This window comes from Nelumbo lutea, chromosome 4 (assembly GCF_056320005.1).
Source record: "Nelumbo lutea isolate HS-2025 chromosome 4, American lotus-T2T, whole genome shotgun sequence".
Lineage (NCBI taxonomy): Eukaryota > Viridiplantae > Streptophyta > Magnoliopsida > Proteales > Nelumbonaceae > Nelumbo > Nelumbo lutea.
The window spans coordinates 5,966,949-5,979,574 of NC_142687.1; the positions used below are offsets into that span (position 1 = coordinate 5,966,949).

A 12,626-nucleotide genomic window follows, 5' to 3' on the forward strand; every position below is an offset into this window, starting at 1 on the left:
CAAAATATGGCAGGCTGAATGCAATTTCCCCCCAAATGCAGAAGCCCTAGATATTTTGGAATGTTAAAAATTCCTTAAAGACCATTTGCGTTGAAGGGGATCGTAAGGCCTTGATGTCAAGCATCCAACAAGATGGAGATTGAAAAGGAATCCTGGTTTATCCTCCAAGATATTCAGAGGCTAGCTAGGGAGCTTAATATCTTCTTTGAGTTCGTTGCATGGGAAGCAAACAAAGCTGCTTACACTGCTGTTAGTGGTGGCCTGACTAATTCATGTCTTTGAGTGGATCAAGCCCCAGAGTGGTTTATTAGTGTTCTGCTTCCTGATTTAAGTAACAGCTCTCTTACTCTTAAGTGGAGTCTTTGTCGTAACTCCCAGTTAATTTTAAGGGTAAATCATTGAAACTTCCACTGACTGGCTGTTGCTGAAACCTCCTCTGAAATCATCTTCTTTGAATTTTTTGATATAATTGTAAATAGGTAGAATCTTCTTAACAAAACAACCACGAAAATGTCTAAAATACTCATACAGTCCAAAATTTATCTTGGTGTGATTCACTACCCCAAACACTTTTGATCTCTTTTTTAAAATTAATTTATTTTTCAAATTTTTTCTTCATAATTCATATTAATCACTCAAATGTAAAATTGCAATTTTAAATTTTCTTTGTTTTTGTTATTCGTAAAGTTTATATTGTTTTATTCTTGTAGAAATCATCTCAATAGTAAATTAATAATTACATGGGTTTGGACATTTTCATGTTTTTTTAGAATATTGTACCAAAAGGGGTCTACTATTAGAAAATTCATAAGAGGCAATTGCAATTACTAAATTTTAGGGAAGGTTTCAGCAATTTTACTAATTTTAATTTATTTTGTTTGACAGTTTCTTTCACTGGCTCTATTTGGGAAGACTGCAATTAATAGAAGGTATAAAAATACAAACATGGACGATGTACAAAGTTTTGCATCAAATCGAGCCTATAAAGAGTACAAATACAAATGTGTCAAATGTGTAGAATGCAAAACTTTATATTTTATATTTTTTTATATGTATTTATATTTATGTTTATATTTGTATTGCTTTCGTTGGATGGTGAATGGAATCGCTTTTCTACCATGTGAGAGTAAAACAGTGAGAGAATTAACAACCGTCTCGTCACGTGACGAGGACCGACCGACTCTTTCCTAGCAAAGAGCCAAAATCTTATGCACCAGTAATGAACTGTTTTTGCTGCTGTCAGGACTGAGAAGTGGACCGGCCCAAAGGTTTGGTTGGCCTCCAGCCTCCAGGTCCAATCCATCAGCAATTTAACTGACCGTCCGGTCCCTAACGGCTTCTTTTTGTTGGGTCATCCATTTTGATTTTTGACACGTTTCCATCTGTGGCAGACCCCACGAGTCGAAACTCGAGAGTGGAAACACCGAGAACATTACCGTTTGCTCACATCCCGAAAAGATTATCACAAACCTGAACCTGAACACTCATGACTTGACTCATCTCAACGAAATATGAACGAAAATTGATGAACACAAACCCCATTCCTCAGCTTCTGTTGCTGTCGGTTCACCCTGGCCTTCTTATACCAACAACCAACCCCCGCTATTTGTTTGTTTCCACTTTCCATTACATTTCTGCTCTCTCAGCTGATATGATTCTATAACAGTCTAACGTCCTCTGTGCTGTGCTCTGTTATTATCTTCCACTTTTACCGGGCAAATACAATTATTAATTATTTCATTTGAAATCTTCTCTTTAGCTCCCTTTAATTTTGATAGGTCTGTGCTCTCTTAATTGGGGATGGTCAAATGCCAAAACTGCCATCACTAAATGCTACCATAGACCATATTCTGTGACAAACACGACTATGGTATAGTCATTAGTCATTACTCAAAATCAAAGCCGGCTTGTTTCCTCATTGAACAGGCTGAAAAGAAACCCAAATTCCTTGTTTCATTGCATATCTGAAAGATTGAAAATGGACCCAAAAGAAAGGATTGATGGGTTGTAGCCAAATGGTAGATTAATCTTCAAAATATTGTGTGTAAAGTCTGCATTTCTCTGTGAAAGCTGATTAGGATTTAGGACACATCATAATTTTAATAATGTTAAAGTTGAAATTTGGTTGCAATTTATTCAAATATTGGGGGTAATTTGGTCACTCAAATCAATATGCCACTTATTTATGTTACTTGTAAATTGGTCCAGTCTTTCCAGGTTGTGGGTGAAATTGCTGTTTGGTTCATGGTTACTGGTTGTGCTTTTTATTTTCTGTTTCGTGGAGGCTCCTTCTTCAGTACTCAACCCAACTGTCTCTCTTCCCTTCTAAAACCTCTGACCTAAAACCCCTCTAAACGACTCCGCCATTTCCCAGCCATAGCAGCAGCAGCAGCTCTTTCTTCTACTTTTAGGCGTGAAATTAAAGACGGGAAAATAGGGAAAGAACAGGGAGACATGTTCTACTCGCAGACTCTTCTCTCCAGAAAGGGGCCTTTGCGCACCATCTGGATTGCTGCTTACTGTCACAAAAAACTCAAAAAGGACCAAATTGCGGAGACTGATATCTCTTCTTCTGTTGGTATTGCTCTATTTCTCTTTTTTTCTCATTTCCATCTTAAGAAAGTTCTTTTTTTTTCTCTGTTTACCGTCGTTTTTCTTCTTTCTTAAGCGTTGGGTATGTGGGATGTTGTTGTGGGTGGCATCGCTAGGAGCCATTGCTTGTTTTTTATGTCAGAAATGGGGATGAGCTGTCTGGGTTCTTCATAAAATGGCCGAATTAGCTACATAATTACTTGGAGGTTTCTAGTGATGCTACTTTCGGGTTTTTTTTTTTTTAATCTTAAAGTACTTTGTATATTGTAACTTGGAAAGTGATTTCCATTCCATGGTTTCTCTAGCCATGGGTAGAACTGCTCTTTCTTGGCTGTACTGTTTCTTTGTTTTGTTTAGCTTAGTATATTTTATATATTTTTTCGCGCATCTTTTTCTGGCAAGAATGTTAGTTTTATTTCTGAGAAAAAAAAAGAGGAATCTTCTATCTATTTTTGTTCTTTTTTGGAATCAATCCACTGTTTGTTCGAGAAACTACTGTCTTGAGGCGGCAGGAAGTAAGCACTTTGTCAAAGTTCCCTATAAAGGGGCGGCAGTAACTATTCCTACTTTAAATGTCTTCTTATGTTGTTACTATAACTTGTAATTTTGCAGTTCTCTTCTTTTAGTTTTTTTTTTTTTTTTTTTGTATAATCCCGCATTAACATCATCACAGTAGTTTTGTTTTCTCCCAGTTGCATGATCTCCTTCAATTTGCTCAAATCCAGAAATTTTCAAGATTTCTTATTCTATTTATTGGTTGAGATTATCGCAGTAATTATTTGTCACACAAAAAATTTCACACAGAATTCACTTTTACCTGCCATGAACCTGGAAAGGAGGTTGACCTGGTTATAAAATCAGCATTCAGTTGGACACATGGAACACGCCTCCCCCAGCCTGCACTCTCTAGGATCCTGGTGACAGAATGTAGCCAATCCAGTCCCTCTCATTGGAGATTGAGATGATGCATTAGTTTATTTCTGTTAGGTTTAGGAGTTGGTGGTCAGTTCAAGAAACGTGTTTTCAGTTCTAGAAGTTATGGTCTATTTGTTGATTATACTAATATTTTTTGGATAAAATGGTAATTTGACCACTGAAAGGCCTGAAACAAACAATAGGGAACATATAATCATAAATTAAAAACTATAAAAATATTCTACTCCAACAGCTATGGTTGGTTCGATATTTCAAATCATTCTTTCTTTTCTAATTATGGTTGATCTTAACCACCTATTTAAGTCAATTTTCGTTTTCTCTCTCATTGTGGCATGCAGATAAGATAATTCTTGATGAAGTTACTGTAACTTATAGGGTACTGGGTTTTCTTCTTCTTGGCGTTGTGAGAATATACTCAAGGAAAGTTGACTACCTATATCATGATTGCAATGAGGTTCTAATAAAAATAAACAGTTTTAAGGTGACTAGAAGAGCTAACTTGCCTAAAGAGGCTGCATTTGCACCTTATGTCTCCATCACTCTTCCTGATACGTTTGAACTTGATGCTTTTGATCTGGAGATTGTGGAAGATGTAAGCGGGTAAGAAATTGAATCTTAAATAGGATCTTTGAGTTCTCTTTTACTTTTTTTAAGCATTTCAACCCACCCTTTTTCTCACTTCTCAGGAGCAATGTGAGGCCCCATGATGAAATCGTGCTTGAAGGTATCAGATTTGTGAGCTATCTTTGAATATTTTAATATTTTCCTTGACTGATATTGCAAAATTTGGTCTTCTCTGAAACTAAAGCATGGGAAGAAGATGTGGATTATTCTCTGAACAAGGTACATACACTTATCATATTGTGTTCAAAGGATTCCGTATATCTTGGATACAGAAGTGTCATTTCTGCCATGTGGTGTAGATGGATCATCCATAAATCAATATGGAACACAGAAGAAATGTCATTCCCCTTCCCCCTTTTTTGCCTTGAAATGAAAGTTACCTCTTTTCAAAATAAATAAATAAATAAACAAACAAATAAACAAATCAATCAATCAATCTGGAATATGTAACTGTTACTGATCAAACAAAGAATATGGAACTGTTGGGCACACTTTGGATGAGTTTTACCCTAAAGGTCATAGAGAAAGAACATGTAAAGAAATGGCTCAGTTTGGAAGGAGTACAAATACAAATATGTATAGTGCAAATACATATAAAATAATACAAAATACAAGGTTTTGCACCCTACAAATTTGTATTTGTACTCTTTCCAAACTGAGACTTTAGGGTTGATGAATTACCTGTTGCAACCAGTACCTCCTGATCAACTTTCACCTGAGTGGTAGTTAGCTGTTCAATGTGATTTCTCAGCTTTGACCAACACATTGAATAGTCTATATTGACGCATAAGCATCAAACTCAAAGGCCTACCAATAATAGGATGTTAGGTTGCTACTTGATAAATGCTCGGTGTTATCAGGGATCAAAATGTTAGTTTTGGGCAATGTATTATCTACGTTCCCAAAAAGTCAATCCACTATTTTTTTATCAGTAACTGATCAGGGTTTTATTGGAAGTAGAACAGAAGAAAAGATACAAATTCAGAGCAGGGGCATGTACCCAAGGTAGAAGGTACAGAATGAAGCATCCAATTCAAGGGGCCCAGATCTACCCCTGGGGGTTTAACCAGGGGTAAGATAAATATAGCTTGTTTAAACAGTATATTTATAGAAGTGTATTAACGGCAATATGGGCGGTATCCTTTATCATATGTACAGCTGATCTTATGCATATTTGGCACTATAGTGATGTCATTTGGTTAGACATCTCATTGGTATTTTTACTTTATGCGCATTTGCAGTATCATCATAAGGAAGTTGCTGCTGATCTTGACATATGCACTGCTGGTTATACACCAATTGAAGAGTATGTATTAACAAAGTTTACCCATTTGGCTCAGAAACTTTTAGGAGCTTCCCTATGCTGAATCAATGCTAACATGCTATTTGTTGCAGTGTTCTTTCACCTTACATGTTAGACTTCAATATGGACAGCCTGCCTTATCATTACCAAAGTAATTTAGAAGAAAGCATGGAGAAGCTTCGGTGCAATTTGTTTCCTCAAGAAGAACAATTGGACCCTGAACTTTATTGTGGAGCAGAGGAACCTTTGGACTTCGTTGCACAATTTGGTAAAACAGATGATCAAGAAGAGAATTTGAAGTTTCTGGAAATACCACCATTGGATATTGGAGGATATGATATCTTTACCGAAGGCCATCCAATTGAGACTACACCTGACAAGACTTCTGATAAGACAAATTTCTCACACCCTTCAGGTTGGCAAGCTACAAGCTACCCACAACAGATTTTATGCTTATGCCATACAATGTTCTTAATCTTGGAATAGGATTTTTAGGATGAGGTAGATGTGCATTTACCTCACTAACATAATCTGATAATCACCCGAATGTGTTTTGACTATGGATGGAAAAGTACACCTGAGAAAGAAGGGACACATCACAAATATAACAATGAATGATTTGTCAAGATAATAGAAAATATCACCATTTAAATAAATGGACACATCACAAATACAAGTACATAAACATGATAAATTATTTAGCCAACATGAAAATGAAATACAACTGTGTGGATCTTATTCCCTATTTGTATCCTTGGCTTTCATTTGACATATCTTTGATATTTATTTTATGTAAATTCTCTTAAATGTTATTAAAACCATTTAACAATATTTCGTTGGTAATTGACATGCCAATAACCAGTGTTATATGTAATGAAGCTGAATGCATGAGGTCAGAAAGAAAAAGGTTGAAGTGATTCAAGTAAATAACAAGAAACAGTGAAATATCAAACCTTAAGGCTATGTTTGGTTTGAAGGAAAAGGTAGGGAAAGGAAGGGAAAGATATCAAAACCTATACAAGGTTTGTAAAGGTTTCCTTGCCTTTCCTTTCCTTCCCCTACTTTTTCCTTCAAACCAAACATAGCCTAAGTTAGTTTAGGCCAGATGCTTACCAACTTCTCTGCACATTCCTTGTTTACATCATAGAAAACCAAAGGGATTGTTTATAAAATGAATAGAGTCTTATCCAACTTTACAGCATTGGCCATACAGCCCCTACCTATTTTGCCATTTCCGCTCTATTGAGGGCTATATCCTCTGTTGGGTTGTTTATCCACAGTTTTTCTTTTCTTTTTTGCCCCCCTTTAAACAGATTGTGGACCATTCCACTCTAAAGTTCTATTTCCAATGACAGTATTTCCTAGTGAAATATCCACTTTAATGTACCTATAAAAAAATCCTCTTTAATGCACTTATTCCAAATATAACCATTGGAAAATGTCTCCAACCCAGAAACATTAGTGTTGTATCAAAATTATCAGATTTGGGCAATATTGGAGATATATATCTTGTCTGGGAACTTTAGGGCCCCCTCTGTTGTTTATTTTACCCTTTCTGGGAAGGGGAAATAATTTGGTGTATCATATACACGAAGGATATTTTGAACCATGATCATTAATATCTTTTAGTGGAAATAGAAAATGGAAAACAAAGGATATTTTTTCTTGTTTCTTCTTTTCTTCATTGATTATTTAACATGATCACACTTGCCTTCGGGTTTGCAGGTGCAGTTACACCAGGAGTTATGGTTATTCCTACACCTTCAAAGAAGGAGCAACCTCGGAGACCAAGGAAGAGAAGAAGTTTATTTGATGAGATGATAGTGTTGCCTAATGAGTAAGTAATAACTGATAATAACCTTTTCATGTTTTCTATTTCTCCCTTTTAGGAGTAATTAACTATTAAATGCAAATTTAATATGTAAGTTGGCCATAATATTTTCTTCATTTTTGGAAGTATAAGAATGGAGCAAAAAACTAAGCCGGAACTTATTAATCATTAGTAAAGAACAAATGAAGGGATGACATGACTTTATATTTCATGAAAAGGTTTCCTAATGAGTAAGTAATAACTGATAATAACCTTTTCATGTTTTCTATTTCTCCCTTTTAGGAGTAATTAACTATTAAATGCAAATTTAATATGTAAGTTGGCCATAATATTTTCTTCATTTTTGGAAGTATAAGGATGGAGCAAAAAACTAAGCCGGAACTTATTAATCATTAGTAAAGAACAAATGAAGGGATGACATGACTTTATATTTCATTAATTTCACAGGGTGCTTAGGCAGAGCATACATGACTCAAGTAGCTTAGTTGCTAAGCGAAGGAAAGTTCCACATACTGCATTAGATGCATGGAGAAACCATAAAATATCAAGTCTCCAACAGAATTTTTCAGAACCTCTGTTTCCTTGTAAGTTATGCAGTATGTTTTGCTGCACTCACATAGTGACTTATGTGATACTTACTATGTCCATCCATTTTGTAGATATTTCTTCAGAGCTCAAAATTCTCTTCTACAATAACAATCTCAACACACCAGAACCAGTTGAAGATGCAGAAGGCCCCAGTAAGTTGGGAGAGGTCAAATTTGAAACACCCAGAGATTCTGTAGAGCGAAGACCTATTTTCCAAGAAAACTCTATTGATCACTCAACATCAGCATGGTCTTTAGAAAGTCCTACATATGTCAAGCCAAATCGAGAAGAAGTTCCAATACCAGTTGCAAGAGTAGATCTCTCTCCAAGTGAGACTCAAGATCTTGTCCTGAGTCTTATGGATGAGGTAATATTACTAGGAATATTTACCAATAACATAGCCATACACATGGCATACCCCATCTGTATCCTTGGATTATGCATGTGACTGGATGGGCACATTCAAATATTGTGGACCTTTTCCCTGTACAGATCTAATTGTTTTGTCAGGGAAGGTTTTGTCTATCTGGCATCTGCAAAAGATGTGCCTATGTACTTAATTGCTCATTATTTCTCTCACCAACAGACAAAGAAGACGGGCTTTAAATATTTCTCTGTGACACACAAAGTTAGAACTCGGAATATTGTTGATTTGTAATTTTTATTTGCAGGACATTTGTCCATATGAAGAAAATAATCCAGAGCTGGGTAAGCACTGTCAAGTTGTCCTGGTTGCTCAATTTCAGTTTGTAGTATTTGCTTTTATCTATGTCAAAGTTTGGTTGTTTGTGTTCTGCTGTTAGATTGATTTTTGTGCTTAAAGAGGGTATTCTCATTGTGTTGTGTCTTAAACTGCAGGTGGATGTTCAGTTAGAACCAGGTAAGGGTGATGGATCTTTCTGATTCTTTCCTTATGACTCAGTTTGGAAAGAGTAAAAGCAAATATGTACAGCATAAATATATACAAAATATAAGGTTTTGCACTCTACATATTTGCATTTGTACTCCTTCCAAACTCAGCCTATATCTCCTGCTTTTATTGTATCCCTTTCACCCTATAAATTTGTTGTGTACAGAGCAGTGGCAAGGTATCTGCAGAAAAGATTTCTAAATAAAAAGAAGCAAAAGGAGAATCAAGTTTTGAACCTTGCATGTGTTCTGGAAGGGAGAACGAGAAAAGAAAGTGCCCGGCTATTCTATGAGATACTGGTATGACTTTGCTCCAAATTAGAACAGCTTGATATCTATGATTTGATCAGTTGCCAAAAATGGGTTAGAATCTTGAGCAATTAAGGGAAAACAGAGCATTTATATTTGGGGGAGCATCCTCCAATGTGAATTATTTGTCTTTATGATTTCCAAGAAAACTGGGCCCTGCAGCGTTTGGTTAAAAAACATCGTTTTCTTAAATTGAAACATGGAAATGTTTTTGGTTGTGTGGTATTTTTCACTCTTTAAGTTAAAGCTGAAACCAAAAGCACTTTCTTGACGTTCTGGTTTTAAAAACACATTTTCCTCCAGTGGTTTGAATGGATGCAAATTAACTTTCTTATTTTTATTTTTTATTTATGTTTTGGACCCAAAGCCGTTTGAATGTGAGTTGGTATGATTAATAGGAGCTTTAAAACAGCACTTGTAAGAGAGTTTGCATGAGACTTGTGTTTGTGCAACACACTGAATGGTATTGGTAGCCTAAGCCTTGTAGAAATGATAACATGGTTTTGTTTTCAAAGACATTTCTTGTGGGTTTCAGAAAAATAGGTGTTTCTTGGAATTAAATTGAAAATGCTTTTACTTTGTTTTAAGAAGAAGGTCGTCAAAGAACATGTTATTTGCTTTTTTGCTGATTTGTTATTTTTCTAGAAACAAGGAAAATAAAAACATTCCCTGAGTGTTTAATTTTGCAACCAATCAGATCAGAGCAAGCTCACAAAGTGACAAGCAATGTTATTGTAAAGTAGTGTAAAAACGGTGCTCTCGTGAACTATTGCCCTGTTTTACCAAAAAAGAACTATAATCGTGCAGGTATTGAAGACCCAAGGGTTTGTAGATGTAAAGCAAGAAACATGTTATGATGATATCCTTGTGCTGACAACTCCACATATTGAAGCAGTTCCATAAATCCAGCTATTCAGAAACCATGTAGAAATAACCTTTATTCATGTTGAACGATTTTGTTAGAAGTAACCTCCAGTTCCCATGTGTATGTGGAACTTTCTGTGAGAGTTTTAAAATCTTCCATGTATACTATGTTTTAGTCTGTAGTCTGTACATGCCATAACCCCCTTGTAGTTGCAGGCAACCTTGTTGAGAGAGAGAGAGAGAAGAGAGACTTTGTATAGTTGAAATTTGTATATAGTAGATATGGTGGCAATCAATGTTTTTTATTTGCAGCCTAATTTGTGAACTCTGAATACTAATTCCACAATGTTGGGGAATTGAAAGTTGTTGAAACAAAAGTTTCGGTCAGGTTCTTCAAATAGTATAGATCCCGGAACTTTTATTAGTTTTGACCCTTTTGATCGGGTCCTTTGAAAATATGAAAACAGGGTGCATGGAAACCAAGAAAAAAAACCCTTAAGCTGGTCAGCGCGCACCAACGTGCTCCGCTTACATTCTGTTGAATCATTGATCATGTACGCTTTATCAGCGGGCGACTATTCCCACCCAGTGGTATTCAAGGGGTCCGGATGTCCTATTTAATGCGCCTTTCATTCAAGCATTTTTGTTCCGTTAGACGGGAAGTATTCATTATTTTATTATTTTTATTAGAATAATTAAAAATAAAAATAAAAAAATCTAAACTTGTTGGCTTATTTACGTTTTTTTATTTTTTTTAATTATTTTGATAAAGATAATAAAATAATAGATAAATTTTAACGGAACAAAAACATTTGGATAAAATGCACATTAGCTATGACATATTAAGGTAACCTTTGTTGAATCTTTTCTTAGTTTTTTGCAAGGTTTAAAGTAACGGAAAGGCAAGTATATTGGAAAGATAATTTTAAGAGATGTATTAAGATATGCTTTGAAAATGTATAGATGTGGACCAAAAATCAAGATGCACATAGATACATTATAAAATCCTTAAAAAATATGAACAATAACAAAAATGAATTTTATGTGAATATAATTAATTTATTTAAACATAAAAACCATTCTTTAATGAAGAACTAAAATGTGTGCATATATGTTAATATTTATTATATAGATTTAAATAATATTTATTATGTATACAAATTAATATATATCTTAATTTTTAATAAATAAGTATAACTTGTATTCATCTTATTATTATATAAATATTAATAATAAAATTTATAGCATTTCTTGGGAAACACCCACCAAGGCAAGAAAGATTACTTTAGGTATAAGAAAAGATGTTCTAATAAGCAATTAAGATTGGCATAATGGTTAATTAATTATTGTTGTAAGCAAATTCTTAGGGTCTATTTGGTTTACAGTTGGAATTAGAATAAGAACCAGAATTGTCTATTCCCATAGTCTGTTTTGTTTAGCTAGGAATCAAAATGGGAATTAAAATCAGGTAGAATGGAATTTCATTCCCAAGGGAGGGGGAAGGAATGGGATTCCAATTCCACCCAACCAAATAGTTGGAATCGGAATGATTCGATTCCACCAATTTCAAACCCTTATTCTTGCGAACCAAATGGGCTCTTAATACCATGGTTTTCGAACCGTCGTTGACCCAAACAGTCAGACTTTTAACCCAAGAATCGTTTAGGCAATCGGTTTCGTTTTACCCAAAACCCGGTCCCTAGACAAAAATTATTGAATTGGTCAACAGCCCATTGACCCAAGTAGTCAAACCGTCAATCTGTTCAACGGTTTTTGACCATTTTTTATTTTAATTTTTTTTGTTAGAACGAACCATGCATTTCAGAGCGGATGGTTAAACCATCAACCCAAAAACCGATGGACATAACGGTTCTGGTTCTGGGTCAATTTTTAAATAGACTTGTTAAATAACACCTAAATAAATACTGCGAGGCTTTGGATGCACCCCTCAAGGTTGCACTTGTACCTCGAACGGTGAAGTATTGGCCAATGGCCATGCATGCTATATGGTTTTATGTGATCATATTATTTGGAAGAATAACTTCAATGAAATCCAAAGAAACAACCACCTATTTGTGCTTCAACCATTCCATGTTATTGTCTTTTTTAAAAAAATTCTCGGTCACTGTGAATCTAAATTCTCCATTACTTGGCTTTTCTATCTTGGGTAGAGTATAATTATAGGTGATGAAGGAAGATTTGGCCCGACCTCATAGTTACGCAACACGTGGCAAAGGCAACAGCTCGGCATAAAAGCACGCCTAAGGCGCGAGCACCAAGGGGAGAAACCACTAGATCGAACTCTCCTACCAGCGGTCTGAACTCCCTACTAGGAGCCCGAACTCTCCCTTCGGCCCCAAGCCAGACAGTAACCCGAACTAGGCTGCATGTAGCAGTTCGGGACACACCTCGCCGAACTGGCCCGCCTGTAGTTCGGGACACACCTCACCGAACTAGCCAGCCTTATAGCAGTTCGAAACACACATCGCCGAACTGGCCTGCCCTATAAAAATACATGACATACCTCTGAACTCAAGAGTTCACCTCGCTCACCACTCCACCACATCGCCTCCAGGACGCCAAAACCAAACAAACCATACCATGCCTGATACTGAGGAAGTTCGTACCCAAGGGCGGCGCACCTGACTGACTTGGGATCTGACACTTGAT

The 12,626-nt window shown here is 35.8% G+C and overlaps 1 protein-coding gene across 2 annotated transcripts; it reads left to right on the forward strand.

Moving 5' to 3' along the window:
- Nucleotides 1-2,210: 2,210 nt before the first annotated feature.
- SYN2 (Rad21/Rec8-like family protein) lies at nt 2,211-10,273 on the forward strand. 2 transcript variants are annotated; one of them, XR_016095069.1, is made up of 13 exons: nt 2,211-2,578; nt 3,867-4,128; nt 4,215-4,252; nt 4,337-4,371; nt 5,394-5,458; nt 5,548-5,870; nt 7,181-7,292; nt 7,734-7,870; nt 7,946-8,241; nt 8,546-8,582; nt 8,733-8,754; nt 8,956-9,083; nt 9,900-10,273. XR_016095069.1 is itself a non-coding variant. In XM_088941820.1 (13 exons), the coding sequence occupies exons 1-13, from the start codon at nt 2,455-2,457 to the stop codon at nt 9,993-9,995; spliced, it is 1,680 nt and encodes a 559-aa protein (XP_088797946.1). In that variant the 5' UTR covers nt 2,211-2,454; the 3' UTR covers nt 9,996-10,273. The 2 variants fall into 2 exon arrangements, 1 of the variants encoding a protein (XP_088797946.1); XM_088941820.1 differs by having other exon boundaries at nt 8,951-9,083.
- The last annotated feature ends 2,353 nt before the right edge of the window (nt 10,274-12,626 follow it).

What these genes read in the sequence shown, in the direction of transcription:
- SYN2 (XM_088941820.1), top strand. Translation starts at nt 2,455, where the DNA reads ATGTTCTACTCGCAGACTCTTCTCTCCAGAAAGGGGCCTTTGCGCACC. An exon ending in TGATATCTCTTCTTCTGTTG is followed by an intron (nt 2,579 to 3,866) that starts GTATTGCTCTAT and finishes TGTGGCATGCAG; the next exon opens with ATAAGATAATTCTTGATGAA. An exon ending in GGCTATTCTATGAGATACTG is followed by an intron (nt 9,084 to 9,899) that starts GTATGACTTTGC and finishes ATAATCGTGCAG; the next exon opens with GTATTGAAGACCCAAGGGTT.